Source organism: Leptodactylus fuscus, chromosome 4, assembly GCF_031893055.1.
Source record: "Leptodactylus fuscus isolate aLepFus1 chromosome 4, aLepFus1.hap2, whole genome shotgun sequence".
Lineage (NCBI taxonomy): Eukaryota > Metazoa > Chordata > Amphibia > Anura > Leptodactylidae > Leptodactylus > Leptodactylus fuscus.
Window position 1 is genome coordinate 145,961,736 of NC_134268.1, and position 22,718 is coordinate 145,984,453.

The window sequence follows — 22,718 nt, forward strand, 5'->3', positions numbered from 1 at the left end:
TATACTATGTGTAAGGGCCACTTTGGGACATTCTACTGTGTGGAGGAGCCGCTATGGGACATTATACTGTCTGGAAACCACTTTGGGACATTATAGTGTGGGATGTTATACTGTGCAGGGGCCAGGAAAGGAGGCACTATGCCGTGGGAGGGACACAAGTCAAAAGTTTGTTATGGGGCCCAGTTTTTGCTCGTTATGCCCCTGCCATTCACTGTGTAGTAACAGTGATTACTGCAGCACAGATACTATTGATCTGAATGGGATCTGGGATCACTATTATGAAAGTACACACCGCTTCACCTTTCTAAGGTCTTCATTTGCAGTCATCATAGTTCGGGAATGAAACAGATTTGCAGTATTAGCCAGATGACTTTATAAATACGTCTTTGATACCATGTCATAACCGCTAGGTTTCTGGACACCGTTAGGCGTTTTACCACTTCAGTATCAAGTTTTAAGTATTCGTAAACGAAGTTCATGTAATGAGGACATGGTCACTGTCACTCAGTTGGCCACCTGGAACCCTTAGTGAGTAATGAGATATTGCCTTTTAGTAAGTCATCATCAAACAAATCCCGCTTCTAATAAAGTTATCTTCACTAGAGGCTGCAGATGATAACTCACTTTTCTCCATTCCCTTGGAGGGCTTAAGTAATCACAAATCTCCCGTGAAGAAATTCTACTTATGTTTTTCTTCTTCATGTCTTCTTCCTTTTAACGTGAGGACGTCTGATGTATTATTTATCTCTAGACGTGCACCAGCAAGATCCCAATCAACTGAAAGCTCTGGTTTTCAGACAAATTATCGGTTTATTATCTTCTTTTTAAGAAATCAACTTGAAAACCTGCTGAAACCTTTAGCATTTTTGGATAGCAAGGATGTGTTTTTTTCCAGTGCTCAACCCTGTTAATTAGGAAAAGACTCATATCTCCATGTGCATAGCAGCTATTTCAAAGTAGAGTGCGCGGTGTTCATCTAGGTACTTATCATCAGTGACACAAGGCGTATAAGCATTGCATTACAAATCAATAGCAACACTGTGAGCCAGCTTGATTAAATGGAGGTTTCCTATCAATTGGATTACTAATTATTGTGTAAAATTTCCAGGCATTTACCTTGAACTTCATGTACATTAGATTCAACCATTCTATACAAAGTAACCATTTTGAAGACACAGGATGAGAATTCATTTAAGCAAAGCAGCAAAAAAGACAGAGTACAAAACTTTGCAAAATGCACTTGACAGTGAATTAATGTTTGTGAATATTTACTCAAAGGAAAGGAGGTGCTTTGTAACTTATACCGCCACAGTATTCTGCCAGTAGAGATCAAGATCCCACTTGGAAAAAGGTGGTTACGAACTCTCACAAAAGATAGATTTGTTGTCACTATTGATAGGTTAACCCCTTAAGGACCAGGCCATTTTTTGGTTTCGCATTTTCGTTTTTCCCTCCTCACATTTCAAGAGCCATAACTTTTTCATTTTTCAGTTCACAGAGTCACATGATAGCTTATTGTTTGCGGGACAAATTGTACTTTGTAATGGCACCATTCAATATGCTGTGCAATGTACTGGGAAGCTGGAAAAAAATTCAGAATGAGGCGCAATTGGAGAAAAAATGCATTTGTGCCATTTTCTTATGGGTTTAATTTTTACAGCATTCACTGTTTGGTACAAATGACATGTTACCTGTGTTCTACATGTCAGTACAAACGCGGTGATACCAAATTTATATAGTATTTGAAATTTTTTGATACTTTTAAAAAAATGATAAACTTTGCAAAATAGAAAAAAAAATTTGTGTCATCATGTTCTAACACCTGTAACTTTTTCATATTTCCATGTATGGAGCTGGTTGTGGTGTCTTTTTATGCGGGACAAGATGACGTTTCTATTGATACCATTTGGGGAAAGATCCGATGGTTTGATCACTTTTTATTCAATTTTTTATAGGAGGCAAAGTGTTGAAAAAAACGCTTTTTGGCTGTTTTTATTTTTTTTGCCGCTACGCCGTTCGCAGTACGGGATAAATGTTTTAATATTCTAATAGTTCAGGCATTTTGGAGCGCAGGGATACCTAATATGTTTATGTTTAACTTTCTTTAATTACTTTTATAGCTGATCTAGGGAAAGGGGGGTGATTTGAACTTTTATATTTTTTTTATTTTTTTAATACTTTTAAAAACTTTTTTTTTTTCTTCTGTTACATTTATGATCAGACCCCTTAGGTACCTTGAAACCTAGGGAGTCTGATCGCTCATACTATTCACTGCAATACTACAGTACTGCAGTGAATAGCAGAATCCCAGCAGTCGGGTCTGCCCAGGACCGATGCCTGGCAGAGTGAATTCAGAGCCGGAAGATGCCGCGGGGACGCTGCACGGTGAAGACTTCTCAGAGGATCCAGCCCGACCCTCACTCGTGGACTTGGTAAGTATAATTTGATCAAATGTTGCCTACCCCTGAAACAAGCATTTTCCCCCCATAGACTATAATAGGGTTCGATATTCGATTTGAGTAGTCGAATATTGAGGGGCTACTCGAAACGAATATCAAATCTCGAACATTTTACTGTTCGCTCATCTCTAGTTAAATTGCTGTAATTGTGGCATTGCACGGTGATCAGCTGAATACCTACTATTTCCTTGTATATTCATAGGGCTTCTTTTATGCTTGTAAAATAGAATAAAATATTGTAGACATGCTTTTTTTCCCTAGTGTTTTGAAGTTAATAGGAGAAACTGCCCATGCACCGGAATGGAACTGGTGTAGATATCCATATTTCCAGTGCTATTGACTGAAGAGAAGCCATCAATGGGAGTGATGGAAACATTAAGTGAAAGCATATGATTGGCTGCAATTCTATACAGCTGTTTTCCTAACCTTCTTCATGGATATATGTGTTTTTCAATATGAGCATCTTTGGAAAAACATCCTTTATTTGTCTATGTGGGGACCACCCAGTGGTTGTGATGTGTACTGCATTCTGGCAATTGTTTTACTAGCATTTTAGGATGTTGTATTAAATTTGCTTTGTAAGAGCTAAAACTGGATATAATACAAATTGATTAAGGACATATCTGGATATGTCCAGCCAAGAGGACAGGAGAAAGGACAGATCTGTATCAATACGTGTTCTGCCAGAGGGAAGGTAAAGGACACATTAGAACATTCCATATTACATACATGAGAAAGGTGGAAAGCAAATCAAATGAGCAATATTAGTATATCATGCGACAACATATTATGTTACAAGTTTGGCCATCTGTGTCTCTATTAGGAAAAGCCTTAATGGCATAACTAAAGTCTTGCAATCTTTAACCAGGGGCCCTGTACTCCGTCCTTACAGCATTATCTTGACATCAGCAGTTATTGATGCCTCAGCAGTTTTCTAGAGACTTTAATACAGTCTTTAAGAACACAGTAAGTGAGCAGCACAGTGCCCAGAAAGTAAATAATACTGGGAGCAGCGCGCTCCAGCAAAACGGCTGGTCTGAGCAATAACTGGTTCCCTGCCAAGCTCAAATTGATGTTGTAACTAATGATATATCTTTACTGTTACAGGGATAGGGGGTGATTTGAATTTTATTTCTTTTTAAAAAAATTTAAAATTAATTTAACTTTTTTTTTTTTACTGTAACTTTAGACCTTAGGGGATCTTGGACCCCAGGGTGTCTGATTGCTAATGCATTGCATTAAATGGAGTCTATCATTAGATCTTGGCCATTTGAGATAATCATTTGCCTGAATAGCCTTAAAAAATCATTTTTTTCAAAGACCCCGGTTTTTATGATTTACCGGTAAAACAGATATGCTAATGAGTTCCTCCGTGCACCCTGGGCATTCCGTGCACCCCCCAGCATCATACCTTCCTCACGCCCACCTCTATTGCTTGTGCTCTAAGTCGTCGTCCTCCTCCCTGCGATTAACCACCTCCAGTGTCTGTATTCACAGCGGTAGGGACGAGAAATCTCGGATATGCGCTGTAGCATGCCCAAGTGTAAGATTGGAGTAAGCTCCAGCTCCTTGTTTTTGTACCCGACCAGCTCCAGAGCTGTTCATTTCCAGCAAAGAGTCCCAGGAACCTCCCATTTTGCTGTGTTGCATAGGCAGGCGATTTTCTCAAGGTCCAACAGAAGCAGTAGGGTCAGCGCTCCCTACGGAGCTACTGCGCATGCCCTATTCTCGGCAGTAGGGAATTGAAATCTCGGGCAAGCGCAGTAGCTCCAAAGGGAGTGCAGACTTGGTGGCTCTGCCACCATTCATCTACCGTACTATTACAGCAGATGTTGGAAAGGGGTTAATATTTCAATGTACGAAGATGTGTAAGGTGTGTTTTTTGGGGGGAATATCTGCCATTTTAATCACTTTTGATTACATTTTTTGGTCAGGTGAAACAGCAAAAAAATTGGGATTTAGCCATTTTGATTTTATTTTACTGTGGCCTTCACCATACAGGATAAATATTTTTAGATTTTATTGGACATTTTCAGACATAGTGTTAGGGAATTGCTATTATGTTAGGGAATTACTAGGACAGCAATTCCCCAGTAGCTGTTGAAAAGCCTGGGGCGGGACACAAGAGACAGTGAGCCCTAAGCTGAAGCCCCCAACTGTCCCTTCCTATTGCCAGGCCCTATCCATATGTAATAAGCAGCAACCACAAAGACGTTCCCTTCCTGTATATGTGATACACAAAACGCAGATAAGACGGCCAACAACAAATTGAGGTCAACTAGCCATGGATCAGTAACAGTCGAGCGATGCAGTGCCAAATCGGAGTCCAAAGAATAGTCAGTAGGGAAAGCCAGAGGTCAAGGATAAGATTGCAAGCAAGAGTAGTGACAGCAAAAAGCAAGTATGCACACGGCAATAGCAAGCACTGGTGTGAATGAGAACCAAGGCTAAATAGGGAAGAAGAACCCGCCCTGAAGTTAATAGGTAGACAGGCTGTCAATCACAGGAATTAACCACTTCAAGAACAGAGGCAAACAAGGGCAGAAGACGGGTGTGGTGGAAAATCAATTAACAAGGTGAAGGAATAGGACAGTTTTCAGACAATGCAACCAAAAACTCTAAGCAAGTTATCAAACTGTGCACACCTCCTGCGCGGCACAGCAGAGCAGAGGTCGGCGCAGAGACTAGAACAGGCAGAGATGTTACACCTAGTGATATGAATATCTTTATTTTAATTTATGGGAGGTCATTTGAATTTGTATTTTTTGTTGAATGTTTTTAAACTTGTCAGATATTTTTCACTTTATTTGCCCCTCCCCCCCATCACATTATCACAGTCTTGGCTATTGTACATTGACAAAAGTAGGGCTCTATAGTAGCATAGCACTGATAGGCCTTGGAATCTTCAGAAGACTCCTGGTTGCTGTGGCAACAAAATGGCTCCCACATTCTCACCACACAGGAGTCATTCTGACCTGTAAAATAAAAGTGAAAGTAAAACACCCTCTCAGATGTCCTGGTTGTGTTTGACCACACCATCTTAGAATAGCTATTGCTTTCTCCTAGTCTTATCAGTGAACTAGCCTCCCCAAACATGCGCCATGACATGTAGAATGACTAATGAAATAAAACTAAGTCCTTGGACATGCACCATAGATCGGACTTTGTGATTCTTCTGATATGCATATGTGTGCGACGGAATAGGCTCATGCGTACGAGTAGATGTTCACTTTGGTGGCTTCAGTGACTCCCTGACATCTGCACATGTACAAGATAGGATAGGCTCATGTGTGAGTTGATATGTTTACTTCAGGACCACTAACGCACCCGTGCATATAGTAAACTTCTATTGGTTGGATATGATCATTGGCTCCAGTTGGAGTTTGGACTTGTTTGTTATATGATAACTGTTTATGATTGGTAGATTGTCTTACACAACATTCGGTGTATATTGGACGAGGTTATATACACATCTGACTTTCACATAGCTCTGATAACCCTGAAGATTTAGTATTTTTAAATATCTACATCTGAGATACAGGGGATAATATATAATTGGAAGTACTGCAAACTTACCTGGTATCAATACTGATACAGTGAACTGTCACAGCTGTAACCATATTACATATCGATTATGCTAAGATACCTCACATGCAATGAGATTTTAATAGATCATTTTTATAGGGACGAGTTAACTGGTCACTAACTTTTCAGACAACTTAGTCTTAGTCCATAAAATGTTATTCTTGACCACTTTAATGCAGTTTAATTAAACATGTTGCTGCTGTTTGTCTGAAGCGTTGTAAAGTTCGTTCCACTAGATGCCTCTTCTAGCTAATTTACAGTTGACTGCTTTGTTACCAGGGAAATATGTTTCTAGCAGCAAGATGGAAGGACAGTGAGGTGAAGGGGTAGAGGGTTCTCTCTTTACAAAATGAATGTAGACGGGAGGGGCTGATTTTCCTCACAGCCTTACACACCTCGGCAAAATGCAAGGACTAAAGATTCTGCAGTACTGTATCTCACAGTTCACGATGTAAGAAAGTCTACTTGTATGTAATACTGGCTGTTTGTGTGGTTACAAATGAGATATTATTCATAGACAGCATATAGCTTTCCTGACTGTGCTCATAGATGGCGCTATTCCTGTGTTATGTCTGCATGATATATGTTAGATTAGAGTGTAGTGGGTACTGCATATATCTGCCCTATATTTGAAGTTCAGAGTTCCTGGCTCTCCTATATGAGTCACTTGGGCTTTTCTCAGCTGCTTGTTTGCTCTTGTACAGTTACTCCTGGCAGAATTGCATGTAAACAAACCAAACTAGTTATAACAGACTTTTACTTATTGCACACACCCATAGCCTCAAAGCAGAATGCAAAATGTGCACCACATATGAAGGCTTACACTGTCATAGAACAGACTGTCAAGGAAGACCCTACATATATTTCAACTTTTAAAGAAAACTGAGGTACCCTTTATATTAGTTTATTTATATCATGTATTTATTACATGTGTCCATACGAATTAGGCTATTTTCATTCACTATGGTGCATCATAAACTTGATAGTTTGATTATATTGCCTTATGAACTATTCATGAATTCAAGAGTTATTGATATAATTTTATATTTTTTATTCTTAGTTTATTTTGCATTTATCATGTTTTGAATTATACATTAATTAAGATCTAGTAATTATGTATTTATTTGTTGACAAATCTAATTATATTGTTCCAAAACAACCTCCACCTCCCCTTTTATGCTTTTAATGCATTATTGTTCTGATTATTTTATCAATAAATTACTATAATATATTACTTGTTGTGTCATACATGAATTTGGAGATATCACTTTTCAACCAATTAAAAATTGTAGTCTAATAACTGGCATAGATTTCTTATAAAACCCACACTGGAAAACTGACCTGAGTTATAATAAAAACGTTGGGCTGAGGCATCTATGCCCAAATCTACCTTGTTCTTCACTGAATTTAACCCACATTTCTCGAAAGTGCCCAGTGCATAATGGGGGGATGTGGTGCATTTTTGGTGCTGGAAAGGGTTTTGCACCAAAGATGTGCCCAATTACCACACATCTACACCAGAAAACTGATGTATATGTGTTGATGAATTCCCTCCATTGTGTCTCTTGGTTGTATAAAGAGATAAGTAAAACCTTGATAAGTTATGTTCTACAAATAGAATAGAATTTTGTACGATTTATGGGAAAGATATAGTTGTACATAGTATACAGTGTGCTTCAACTTTCACTTATTTACTTAAAGAAAATGTGCCCCTGTAGACCATAGGTTGTTTTAGGTATTGCATACATTGAATTGGGCTACACTTCAATGCAAAAACACCCCATAGGCAAGAGTGGTGCTGTTTCTGCGCGGAAATAAAAACTTTTTCTCCTAGTCTACCCTACAGAATTAGGGAATAAATGATATAGTTTACTCTTCTGTTGCTTGTCTGTAGAGAGGAGGGGGGCTTTACAGGTTCACATTTCCTATTGTCTACCTCTACAGATTCCATAGAAGAGGTTGAACCTGCCTTTTTTGTATATATACCCTCAGATCACCAACAGACTAAAGCTGCCATTTCAGCTAACAATCATTTCTGAAAATCCGGTGAATATCCTTTTTGTCTGCCAAAAGGAGATTGGATATTTTAGATGTTTTTGACCAAAAGCAGATCAGGAAATACCTGCAGATTCACTGTACTTTCACTTCTTAAAAACTAAACTTCTTGTCCTGCTAGGGAAACATTAGCGGTTAATTCCATCACCAATTGGACAGTCACATTATGTCCATCCAAGACTTAAAGGGATTCTACCATTAAAATCAAATTTTTTGTCGGTCACACATAGGAATAGCCTTAAGAAAGGCTATTTTTCCTCCTACCTTTACATGTCTTCTCCGCGCCGCTGTTCCGTAGAAATCCCGTTTTTTGTCGGTATGCAAATGAGTTATCTTGCAGCACTGGGGGCTGTCCCCAGCACTCAAACAGCACTGGGGGCATCCCCAATGCTGCGAGAGAACTCTCCAGCGCAGCCTCCATCTTCTTCAGGATCGGCCTCTTCACGCATCTTCTTCCGGCGCTGGGGTCAAACTGGGCCTCGGGCAGAGCCGACTGCGCATGCCCACAAACCATAAGAAAATGGCCGCTTACTTACTGTGTAAGTAAGACGCGTGAAGAGGCCGATCCTGAAGAAGATGGAGGCGGTGCTGGAGAGTTCTCTCGCAGCTTTAGGGACTCCCCCAGTGCTGTTTGAGCGCTGTGGACAGCCCCCAATGCTGTGAGAGAACTCATTTGCATACCGACGAAAACCGGGATTTCTACGGAACGGCGGCGCGGAGAAGACATCTAAAGGTAGGAGAAGAATAGCCTTTCTTAAGGCAGACAAAAAAAAATCGATTTTAATGGTAGACTCCCTTTAATGTGTATGGTCAGCTTAAAGCTAGCCAGATGTATTCATTTTTGGAGGACTCTTCTGACCATCAACATTAACAACTAAACTGCCTGATCAGGAGCACATTTACGCAAAAAAACTCAAAAACCTAAAACAATTCAGTAGTCTGTGCAAATTGGCTGATGATCAGTCAAAAGACAAAAATCAGTGGTCAGCCATTTCAGCCATCAAAGGTTCAATATGTATGACCAGCCTTCACCACCACTAACTAAACCAAGTAATAGCACAGTCACATTTGTAAGAAAAAAAATCTGTAATTTCAATGGTGTGGTTTTATCTAGGTAAATAGTGCAGGGGGTAAAATATAAGATATCCGTAATTGACATTTCATGAACACAAATCAATAGGGGAAAAAAATAATCACCATATTGGTAAATGATGGGGCAATCATATGTGGATGGGAACGGCAAATAACTCAGCTGACTATCTCCCTTAAAGATTTAACCTAAATAACATACAGGCATGAAGCAATTTTTCTCTGTTCCATCTCACTTGAACCTGATATAGAACTACACTACAGATTGAGGCTGCAAACAAGCACAAATCTGCCTGGCCTATCATTTACAGAGAAGTATCTCCATGATTTGATTTTATTATAACAAGAATCCACTCAAGAGTCATGTTTCAAGCAGATCTCAGAGATACAGCATAAAGAAAAAAGGAAACTTAGGGCACATGAAGAAAAAATGACATTTATAAGTGCTGATTTCTTCCAGTCAGAGTGCTGCCGCTGACGTTGAAAATCAATAAGGCCGAATGAATGAGACTGCCAGTAGCTCAGCGAGAGATTACATATTTGGATAGAAACATGAATGGTAAACAGCACAGGGTTTTAAGGCAGGATCACATGCAATGAAATGGTAAATGGTGTGTATAATAGACTAGCAATCTACCCGTTCATGGGCGTCCACAGGAATGCCAGGATTTGTTTAGGATCATATGCACTGTTTATAACTGTGTATAAAATTGATGCATGCAATATCATTTATATGCAAACTGTAGGAAAATGGAAAAGGAGAATACTAAGCGCAGACTTAATGTATCTGATATAAACATAAAATATCAAAGAGAAAAAAAACACAAAGATAGAAAATGTTATTTTTTAAAATGTATAACATTTCCACTGCAACGAAAATAAAAGTTGTAGGGTCCGTGTACCTACAGTATAGAAATAATACTGCAATACTGTTACGAAAATAGTTCACCAATATCACTACATACGTATCAGCTCAGTAAATCAGTTATGTATACAAAGTAGTACATGTCCGGTATCACAGGCTAGACGGATACAACCATCTTTGCTCCTGCTCATGTGCACATTTGTTTTATGCACCTGAAACTATGATTTTTTTCATCTGAACTATTATAATAATCATATCATATATTATAGATGGGGTAACTATTTTAAGTGTCCTTAGGGATAGTGACAGAAGCTACTCTCTATTTATAAGTGAATGCCAATGCCCAGTGATGTAAGGCATGTTAGTAGTACATATGTGGAAATAACATGCTTCAGTGTTAGCGGTCAGAATTAATGATATTCTGATGCAGTCAATAATCTAAGCTCCCGCTATTCCTCTGTGTCCCCCCCATGCTTTCCACTGCAGCTTTGATTGTTTATATTGGCTGCTTTCTTTAAACTCCCAATGAGATCCCCAAAAAGTTGCCTCATATAGTTCAGATTAAGGAAAGAATTCTAACAAATTACAGGCAATGATCTGGGAAAGGTCACAATCTAAGACTAAGACTAATCTAAGTAAGGAAGTGACAATCTGTCTCAGTATACAGTAGAGGAGTATATAAAATATATATAATGTACAAACATTCCCAATAATGGATCCTTGGCCATATGCCACTTTGTAGTGTCCTACACCTCAGGTTTGAGATACCCTCTTCATATTGTTGCTTATGCACAGCACACATAAGGTCATGCGCCAGGTCAGATGCTATGCATATGCGTTTCATTTCCTTTTACTCCCGTGTACATCTCCAGAAGGGTTTCTTCAAAATTATCTGTTCTCCAGCATGTCTTGGCCCCATGCTGTTCACAGATTTTACTTTCAGGTGCAGTTTATGTATTATTATGTCCAAATGTGCCATTAGTAGCTCAAAATAGCAGTTGTGACCAAAACCTGCGCATTACCTAGCTACAAGACATATTTTCTGCAAATTTTGTGCAAACCCATAAAAAATGAATGTACAATAACCTTTTCATGGATACAACAAAACAAAACACAATAAGTGTTGAATAACGTTATCAAAATGTAGAAATGCTACATAATATATTGCTATTAGAGAGGGCAGACGGTGAAAACACATACAGTATACATGTATAGCATGAGTTTTATATCTGGCCATGTGTGTGTATGTATGTAAATAGCAGATTATGCATAGTCTGCATGCATATGTATATATAAAATGTGTTTGCTTATACTGTACACTGCACACTATACATCTTTGTATGTATATATGCTTACACTGAAGTATGTGTGTTTATGTACATGTATATATATATGTGTATATAAATAGATACATAGATATATGCTTATACTGGACTGAGGTAGGTGTGTGTATGTTTGTAAATGACATATATATGTATATATAAAATGTGTGTTTGCTTATACTGTACACTGCACACTATACGTCTTTATATGTATATATGCTTACACTTAAGTATATATGTTTATGTACATGTATATATGTGTGTGTGTGTGTGTATAAATAGATAAATAGATATATGCTTTTACTGGACTGAGGTAGGTGTATGTTTGGAAGTATTTATTTGGATGTGTGCATACACTATAAGTGTGAGCATAACATATGCAGATTAATGTGTGGTTAATACATGTGGATTTGTGTTATATACATATATAGTTGTATACCGTACATATGTTTGTGTATTACTTCCCTCTGCTGCTATAGCAACTTGCATGTACATATCAAGTCTCATACAACATACATAGGAAATGTCATGAACCTGAACCAGCAGAAAGTAATTGACTTTGCACTACTAAAAGTAGCAACGCAACAGTTAATTTGATGATACAAGGGTCTAGAATAGGAATCGTAGTTCTCCTATGTGTTATTATGTTATTCTATGTATAGTGCTTATATGGTTTGTAACAGAAATCTCTGCTCCAGGGAAGCTTACAATCTAATTTTCCTACTACACACACAGTCACATAGGCTACAACCCATTTTATTGTGTTTGTTCATTGCCTAATATGCCAGTAGTGCATTTGGTCACAATAGGAGGAGACCCATGCAAACGTGACATGTTGCACAGACATATATACTCTATGGTTCAACTTATGGCTTCAAGGCTACAAGATAGCAATGACAACCATTGTCCTACTCTAAGCATTTTCCCTAACAGAAATTAAACAGGTAAGTTTTTATTAAGGGGATATATTCACTCATGTGATGTTAATATCAGGAAATATTACATAATACATACATTGTCATTAGAATACATTTTCTGTTTAGTCTATATCTATATAATAAAAAAAATTCCTGAAAAATGTATTTCTTGCCTTTACATACCTCCTGAAATTCACTGTTGAGAAAACTACGCTGACACATGCAAAACCTTTCTCCCTTTAGGATATTTGCAGTCATCGTAAATTTGTATATTCTTCACTAGAAACTTACTGTTTCAATGGCGATATCATCTTTGTGTATTTCTAATAAATAACACTTTTTAACATTTTAGCATAGAACGTGATGAAATTCAGCCCCTAAGTTTCCTACTTTGGAAGCCCAGATGGTGGCCAGAGACCCCTTTGTGATAAAAGAACTGCCTGCTGTGATGGACTAGACTTCATAGTATGGACAAAACTACCAGCAAGGCCTGGCAATTGTCCCAATTAAGGTCCTACCTTTACTAGAACTTAAATCCTCTACATTACGTACTTTAACTCTTTGTTAGCCAAGGGACTGTTATAAGGCAGAAGCTGAGAAAGGTAGAACTGAAATAGCGCAAATCTCATATTTTTAGGAACTGCAGTGGGGGATCTATTTGTTTTCTGGATCTTTAGATACAGCAATGTCCTGTAGGAAAGGATTTAAGGATCCTTATACTGGCGATTATAGTTTGTAACAAAGTATTCATTTAACATGACAACCTATATTATTATAATGTGCTTGCAAATATCACTACATATGTACGTACAAAAATATAGAAATATACTGTAAAATAATTAAATGGGCGACATTGTCCATCTCGTAACTTGTATGTCACCAAATATTTAACATCTGACATCAACATTCTTGTTATAAAAATCCTGTTCAAGACATGGGAGTATATTTTAGATACAAAGTTGTAATATTATCCTTTAGATATTGGATCAGTACTGTACTAGCTGGTACAAGGTTACCACATATCAAGAATGGAGAAGATGGATAGACAGATGATAGATAGATAGATAGATAGATAGATAGATAGATAGGAGATAATTAGATAGATAGATAGATAGATAGATAGATAGATAAGAGATAGATAGATAGATAGATAGATAGATAGATAGATAGATAGATAGATAGATAGATTATTTTGGAATATTCCTATATCATGTTGTGAGGTTGAGAAGTTTTCCTGTATGTGGTAGTGTCCTGACCACATGTAGGGACTGTCACTGACATTATCCTAAAAGGGTTTTTCACAGTAAACCTAAAAAATCTTTCACATGAATAGATACATTCAGCTCTAATTCTAATTTGACATATTTTAGTTGCTAAACTGAGGTCATAGTTTGATGAGATGACATGAACATATGCAGGAGTGAATGGACTGAGCACCCAGTCATCATCGCTATATACTCAATACTCATCACTCCTAGTATAGGGTATACAGGATATGTTCACAATAAAACAAAAAAATTATTCAGCGAGAAAAAAAAGTCCAACTTTAATGGCATAATATGAAGCCCCTACACGTTACAATATATACAGCACATTAGTTAGTGATTATATGTTGTGTATATCCATACTTTATTCATTGACAACACTGACGACTTTCCCTATAACACCTGTTCTCTATCTATCTATCTATCTATCTATCTATCTATCTATCTATATCTATCTACTATCTATCTAACTAGCTAGCTAGCTATCATCTAACTGTCATCTATCTATCTATTTATCATCTATCTATGTGTCTATTTATTTGATATTTATCTATTCATGATGTATCTATCTATGGACACACACATGCACACATACTGTATATAAAGTTCTGGGTAGTAGACTTTTAGTCAATAATCCTAGACCACAAAGTGCATGGTGGATCCGCCATTTGGACAGCATCAATCTACTTTTTACTGCTGTCATGTAGTAAACTACTTGTTGTGTCCGTTCAGGTCTTGTATGATACAACTGAATAAACCTTATATATCTTGCTTATAGGGATTACATAGAACCATGTAACTAATTCCTTGTTTTAAATCCATCTATTCTTCACTTTCTACAGTTATGTACCATATAGTTATCATATACAATACACTACACACATTACTTTTCCTACAATCACATAAACATACACTGCATACATTTACCCATAAAAAGAACAGATCAATCAAGACAGGGGCTAAAAACCATGTCATACATAAAATAATATCTAAAAGTCAGACTATTAGGATATGCACTTCCTATATTAGACTAAGGTACAGTATTTTCATTTGAGATATGGGGTACTTTACTTTGATATGGGTTCCTCATAGGAACAGGTACAGACATTGACTATTGTACTTTGTGCAATGCCTAGCAAATAAGAATCTATACATAGAAACAAAAATTTCACAAACAGATCTAATTTCTATTTTATAGATAGTCTGAGATAAATATTTATTTCCTAAAATAGAGATTTATTATTTCTATCCTCCCTAAGAAAGTATGAAGGCTACAAACACACTGACACCCTACAGAATACAAAATCTGTCCAAAGTTGGAATCTTACACTTTGCCTGACAAATAAAGGACTGTGTGCGCAAATACATTGCAAAAAACACTAAAGTTTTTCTTTTAGAATTGGCAAGATAACAGATTGTTTTTCAATTTTTTTCTACTTTAGGACCGATTTTTTACATACAGGAAAAAAATATTTTTATAGTATTATTTCTAACTTGATTCTTATTATTAAAATTTTTTTTAAAAAAAATACCTTTTATTTTTTAGTTTTGATGATGACGTTTATAGGCCTAAAGCATATTGCAGAAGTCTGAAGACTATCTGCTTTAACTTTAAAAAAAAATCAATCTGAAGCAGAAATAAATGAACAGAAAATGCCTCTTGATTACCTCATCTCAACCCGAAAATGAGACCTTGAAGCCTGATATATCTTGAGTGAGCGATATCATTCACCCTAGCCTTTTCTCCTCTTTGTAATTGGAGATCACAGGTGCTGGAGTGGACTTCCACTATGCTATCCATTTGAATGACAAATGCCTGTGAAAAAGTGGAATACACAGCACGCTGCTCTACCATGCTGCCTGCACTAGCAGCATTACATGCTTATTTACAAGCACATCATTACACCGGGGGCTTTCACCAATCTTATCTTTATCATTCACAATTTAGGCCCTGCCAGTTTTGTCTCAAACTTGCAAACAAAATTCACACTTGTCTAAATCAGAAGTCCCAATACAAAAATCGTCTCACATCAGCTCTGACAAGACCATGAAAATAAGTTCAAGGCTGAAACAATTAAAAAAAAGAATGACAAAAAAAAAATCCTAGAAATATTACGTGAGTGAAAATAATGGCGTAAAGCCTTCGGATGGCTAGTAGATGTGTTTCATGCAGTGAAGGCCGCGCTGGCCTGGAATGGGTTAATCAGAGACTAGCTGCTCTTACTTCATATAAGACCATAGCGGTAAGCCTTTAGGAGAATACCTTTTTAACATATGAAAAAGGACACGAATTGAGTAGAATAGGCAAAGAAGCAAAATAAGAAGTGGGGACAGCGGCGTCTTGGACAGCATGGTACAAGTGAAATTAAATACCTAGACAGACTTACCGAAGAGCTTGCTGGGAGTGTCCTCACCATCATTTGATTCCACAGGAGCAAGCAGGGGCTCGTTCAGCTCACTGTCTGAAGTAGCTGCCTTGTCCTCACCTCTCGACTCTGCATTCATCTCACTCCGCAGCAGCAGCAAGGGCTTACTGACTTTTCCGGCTATCATTGGATCCTAGTGATGGGGGGGGAAATAAAGAGTGAGCGAAATAAGGAACTAAAGTGGATGCTACCGTGTTAGTGCACTCACTCCAACACCTTCCCCCTCTCCGGCTCTCCTTTACACACACATACACACACACCGTCTCTCTTATCTCCCCAGCTGCTCCTGTTGTTATTGCTGGCTGCAGTCAAGTGAAGAGCTATTACAGATCCAATGAGTTTTCCATTACACCCCACCCTATTAAAGCTCAACTATCATGTGAAAGATTCAGAATGCTTTCGGGAGAGCGAACTTCTTTGAAAGCATGCTTACAATCATCTTTGTAAATGCATGATATGCTGGGTTGGCTTCTCAGTTGACTGTACTGCAACAAGGCACCCCTGGCTGTATGAAGAGATCCCCTCGCATATTGCACCAGAGCGTAATTATACACATTGGGGAAGTACCTGCCTCCCTCCTGTCATTCTCTCTGCCCCCTTCTGCCCCTTACTCTGCCTCAGACTTATGGAGATGCCTTGTCATTACAAGGTGATTACCCTGGCATTAACATAGTGCACCTAATTAGACATGATCCCAAATTAATCACAATCAATCTCATTACATTAGGGAGATCCTGGGCTTTGGGAAATGTTAGTGACGGCTGGGAATAAGTATAAACTTTATGTTATTGTCTACTCCTGGGAAGTGCTGAAGGGGACAGCAGTCTATAGAAAGCAGTGCAGCCTATTGAAACGGACAGCAGCCTATTGAAAGGGTCAGCTCTCTACTAAAGGGTCAGATGAGTATTGTGCTACATACACAGTTCACAATGACAGTCTTTGCATCTTCACAACATACACACATTGCAGGCAAAGCTTCAAAGAGAGATTACAATTAAAACTCTGCTATGCTTAGACTTGATGCTATGTGCTAAGAAATGGGAAAAAGCATGCAGCAAATACAGGTCCTCCTAGTCTGGAAAGTTCAAGTGCAAGATCATACTAGTCATTTTTATTTCAGGACAATAAAGGAGCTCCCAATCTGCACATAATCCAGTTTCCTCCAGCTCTAAAACAACTACAGAAAAACTTTACGGCAAAAAACAAACCCTTAATAAAATTCAATATATTATCATATTGTATCCAGTTACCTATCATTAAAAGGTCCGATCAGAGAAATAAATTGAGTGTCCATACTTACAAAACAATTGTTCTTATTGCTGCAGCATTAAGGCCCCAAAAGGTAGGAATAAAATGTACTTGCTGGCGATTGGATCTGTTCTCCTCATCTCAGTCAGAGGCCATTGTGAGGTCATAGGATCTTCTACAATTTCTCTATTCCCTGTGCATAATTCTACAGATTTTTTTATTTTTTTTTTGGTGTGTGACGGATCTCAAGACACTAATAAAATAGCCAAATAGGGAAGAAGGTACAAATGACCCTGTGGTGTTATCTGTCAGCTATTTATTGCTAAGTTCATGCCTAAATGACTCTAATGTAGAGAACAGGTGACCAGCGTGCTAGGAGGTGGGCTAGGATGCTCCTAATACCCCATCATCACATTGGTCGATGCGTGCCTGTGGGTTCTTTAATGTATTCATGTCTGAAAACTGAATTTGATATGACACATGATAATCTATGAAAATGTTAATCAATACAAATAGTTTAAGCTGTCATCAAATGCACTTCTTTAGTCAATACTCATATTGCTGCAAACAATGTCACTGTCACCGAGGCTTAATTTGCACAGCACTTAAATATTGGAGTCTGTGCATCAGTGCACTCCTCTTGAAATACTGTAGGTAAACACATTTTCTCCCTATTTAAGGCTAGAGCACTCAGCATGCATTTAGCTGAGTCGAATCCTACCGTTTGAATACCTTGATAGGTCCACTGGAGGGCAAAATTAATACTTAATTGAATCTCACAGTCATCAAAATAATCAATACTTTTTTATTATTTATTCTTTACAGTCTGTTGACTGTTTCAAACCTCAGAGGGGATGGTGGAAAGGATTCATGGCTTTGAAACACTGTCATTTAACAAGGTAATTTTCAGCGGAGCATTAGGGGTTGTGAAACATATAATAAAACAAAAATGGTGGCTTATAATAGGAAGAAAGAAAAGAATTATATTTCTGCCATCTAATAAAACAAGATAAATAAAAAAAAAAATAAAAAAAAAAAGCTGGTGTGGAGAGAAAGGAAAATAAAAAGGGGGGAGGGAGGCTGAAGGGAGAAGGAGAACGAGGATAGGTAGGAGCTGGGTTTTGAAAGGTTTTATCATATCAAGAGCAGAGCTGAGCTTTCATAATGCTGACATTTCTCATCCTGACAATCCTAAACAAGTGAAAAGGATGGGATCGCTGATATCATCTTTCATCACATCCTCCAGCTTAAGAACCAACATGACAGGTCCTCTTCCCTATACACTGTTAATTACTAAATAAAACACTCCTGTGCTAGGAAGGGTGGCAGCGCATAACCCATACCAAGGGTCTACACAAGCCACAAAGTGGGTCTTAAAAAATTTGTTTTTGGTAGGAGATCAAAGGGGTCAGCAGATAATAAAGAGGATACAATAACGCAACGTGCAAGCTAAAGCCTCTGGAGACCAATTTAAGATAGGTCCTTACACAAATGTACAGAAGACTAAGGCTTTCATGATTGGGAGATGTCACACAGAAAAGACGCCTGCCTTTACAGCGTATTACTGGTTTTAAGATGAGGAAATACATAACGTGAGCCTCAGACTTAATTCATAGGTTAATTCAGCTGCTGGCAATCCTCAGGGACAAAGGAAAGAGGAACTGACCATGTATGTCTCTATAAAGCAGAAAGACAGTAATGGAGGAGAAATATCAGTGAGTGTTAGTGCAACTCGGGATTGCTCTAAACAATATCGCTTCATGTGCAATAAAAGAAATAAAAACTAATAAAAAGATATAGGGAGATTAACAGATATGGAGCTGAGAGGGTTAAAGGAAACACTATGGTAGCATTTCCAGAAAATGCATAGATTTCAACATGGTTATATTTAATGTTAACTTGCTATAATACTGTCCTAACACATCAGAGCTCTGCTTCATTTAGCTGCAGGGTCTAATTGGAGACTGACTGCTGCTCTGCCTCTCTTCCGTGCTTTATACTGCAGCTCTGCTTAACCAGATTGTCTGCTGTGTATCAGCACAAGCCAAGAAGAAGCTCTCCACAGTGAGAACAATTAGAATTTCAATTAGACTATGTATCCTGTTCACCTCATGAGACCAAGGCCTTTGATGCCTAAAAATTCACATAAAAATTTTGTATTTTCAACACAAATTTTTCTAAGGGTTGATATGTTTTGTTGGATACATTTGTTTATACTGTAGAATAAGAACTTTCAAATGTTGTCAAAACTGAAACTTTTTAGTTTTAAGTTATATAGATACAATGGACAAAAATAGTATGAAATTTTCCTATTTCTGTCATTTGCAATTCAGTGTATTAAACTTGATAAGACCTACTTCATATACATTCACACAAACCAATAATCCTCTCATTTTCCTGTATATAACAATACTGAATGTGCACTTTATTTAACCTACATAATCACTGTACAAAGGTTTCTATTTCTAATGATAATAATTATTTTTAATTCCCATCACTACAGTAGGATCAGACTGACGAAAAGACTACCTAATCTTTTTAGTGTCACTGTCCATGTACAATGCCACCAACCACTTCCTGCTCTGCACCATTTCTGTATGACATAGAGTAGATGCTTAAAGATGGCACCAGCTCAGGAGCTGTTTAAAAGTTTCTACGGTAGACATGGAGGCACTACCTGTGATTAGAAACATCTCTGAAACATTTAAAGGGGTTGTCCCATCTCAAGGATCCTATCTATACTGGTAGCTTATGTAAATTGAAGCCTTTTCCTAAATATATTGCTTTAGAAATGCTGCTTTGTTTACCTGGTATGTAAATTTATTCCACCCATTGTTTACACAGCGTTACTATAACCACAGACCTATAGGATGAGTGATGTCACTTACTCACTGCTCTTGCCGGCAGAACAATCCGTACAGCTAAATGCACTTTGCTGATAAAGCCAAGTCTGTTATCTCTCTATGTAAACACACAGATAACACGGAGTTCGTTCTGTACAAGCATCTGCATATTATCTGATATGCATAAGTGTTGTGTGTCCCAATCAGCAAGAGGGAGGAGCGGGAGAGAAATACAGGAAGCGAAAAAGCAGACACTGCAGGCAGACAGCTGAAAAACTGAGATGGGAGAATCCCTTTAATCCCCCCAATGTCATAGTCAAATGTGACCATGACACCTAAGGAGTGGCATTCATTTTCACTTTTGGTTACCTGTACCAAAAGGCTGCCAGTAAGATAGTGGGATCTATTCTGATGCTATGGCAGCCATGATTGCCATAGCAATATTACTATTGAGGCCTGTCTGTGACCTCAATAGACTGCAAAATATCAGTATTGCAGTCAATGATATAAGTAACCAACTGATATAAAATATGGTCTAAGCTAAATCAAAAGTTTGTTTTGGTTTTTTTTTAAAAAAGTGAAAAATCTGCAAAGTTGAAATGTTTTACAAAGTATATATAAATATATAAAAATTTAGATCACCTCCCCCTTTCCCTAGATTACATATGAAAGTCAGGGGCGGATCCAGGGCCGGGCGAGCCGGGCAACCGCCCAGGGCCCCGCGGCGCGGCCGGGACCTAACAAAATGGTCCCAGTCGGCATGTCCCGATTCCAACTGAGCTCAGCGTTAAAGCAGGAGCTGACAGCTCCTGCTTTAAACGCCTATGTATTCAGCTCATCGGCGGTAGGATGCCGATGAGCTGACAACATAGGCGCTTAAAGCAGGAGCTGTCACAGCTCAGCTCCTGCTTTAACGCTGAGCTCCGGCATTTGTAGCCATGATGTGATGAGATGAGATAGATTTTTTACAAAGGCACCATTAGTGAAATCGTGAAATGCACCATTCAAACCATGCCCACCTTACAAGTCAGTTTTGATATAAGGTTGCATTAGGTGCAAATTAATGTATGGAGCAAATACTTAATAATTTACATGCAACCAATAAAAATAACGTAATATAAGAATATTCTGGCACAACTGTTTGTAAGCTAGGCAACCCCTTTAAGCCAAGGCCCCCCAAAAAACTGCAACAAAAAAAAACGCTATAGAAATGACAGTGGTAGAAATGCATCTCATTCTTTTTTCTGCAGCATTTGTCACAGAAAGTGTGTTTTCCTCTGTCGACTTCCTTCTTCTATTATAGCTATACAAAAAACTTCTGCGTTTCGGTAGGTATTGTGTTTTTGAAATTGCAGCATTTCCACTGCAGATTTTTTTCTTCAATGTGTAGACGGGATTAGCCAAAATCTCATCTACTTTGCAGGTAATGTAATACGCCGTGCTTTATGCTGCTGCTATTTCCCAACATGGGTCTCCAGCCATAGGGTAATTTCACACACAAATTTTGGGGGGCAAAACGTCACTCTTTTTCTTATAAGTTTTGTAGCATGTATTTAGAGCCAAAGCTGGAAGAAGATGCAGAAGCAATGCAAAAAAATTACATTCCTCCTACCGATTGTATCCATTTCTGGCCAAAACTGCAATGATGTTAAAAAAAGGTCATATATGAAACCATCCATAGGCTTAAACCACACACTGCAGAAAAGTTTTTTTGCAGCATTTTTTTAAGCTAAAGCCAAGAGTGAATTTAGCAGATGGAAGAAGTATAAGCTCTTTATTTTTCGTATTCCTTTGGAATCCACTCAAAAAAAAATCAGCAAAATATGAAAAAAATACAAAAAATGCATCTTTGATGCAAAGTTTGGCCTCAGACTCAAGCTAAGGCCAATTATTGCGGAAATGCAGCAGAAAAAAATATGCTGCTTTTAGAAAATCAGCAAAATGAAAGAGATTTTGGCTAATCCCATCCACTCATCGCAGAAAAAAAATGTTGCGGAAAAGCTACACGTCAATTTCACATGTGAAATTGCTCACATTTACTCTGTAGGAATAATAAGGGAAACAAAATGCAGAGAAACAAAAATGCTATGAGAAATGCTGAAGATAAAAATGTGGTGCAATTTTGCTGCCTTTTTTTTTGTAGCATTTTTTAGCTGCATTCTACAATGTGAGGCCCTAAGACCTGGACTCGTTGTTGAGAAAACGCTAAATTTTGGCCGTGGTGGAAATGCTGTGAAAAACAATACTGAGTTTTACAGTAGCGGCAAAGTGGATGGAATTCTGACTAATCCTATTAATACATTGTGGAAAAAGCTGTTTTCAAAACTCTGCAGACTTATGACTTGCTCTGTTGAAGTTGTGGGTGGGAAATGTATGCTGGGTGCAAATTGCTGTTTACTGGTCCTACATTACTTTATGGATGATGAAGGACATTAGCGTAGAGGAGGAGGAAAACCATATGGAGATGATATTGGATGATAATAACAATGACAATGTGCTTGGTCTGTATGTGGCCTGACTACAAATAAGATCGTGGGAAAAAGGGATAGAATGGTCCTGCCCACTTGGTGCCACTGCCAATTATATTTTACCAAATGAGCTGATGGCACCATTTCATGTGAGTACAGATAGACCTAATTCCTAC

The 22,718-nt window shown here is 38.0% G+C and overlaps 1 protein-coding gene across 6 annotated transcripts in view; it reads right to left on the reverse strand.

Moving 5' to 3' along the window:
- Positions 1–22,718, reverse strand: part of POU6F2 (POU class 6 homeobox 2) — a 474,882-nt gene that overhangs the window by 370,076 nt on the left and 82,088 nt on the right. For 3 of the 6 annotated variants that reach the window (XM_075271186.1, XM_075271183.1, XM_075271184.1), the window contains exon 2: positions 15,945–16,116. In XM_075271186.1, coding sequence (XP_075127287.1) covers positions 15,945–16,116 — 172 coding nt within the window. Of the gene's footprint in view, positions 1–15,944; positions 16,117–16,243; positions 16,278–16,416; positions 16,612–17,283; positions 17,448–22,718 lie in introns of those variants that run through there. The other 3 variants (XM_075271187.1, XM_075271185.1, XM_075271188.1) reach the window with 3 other exon arrangements.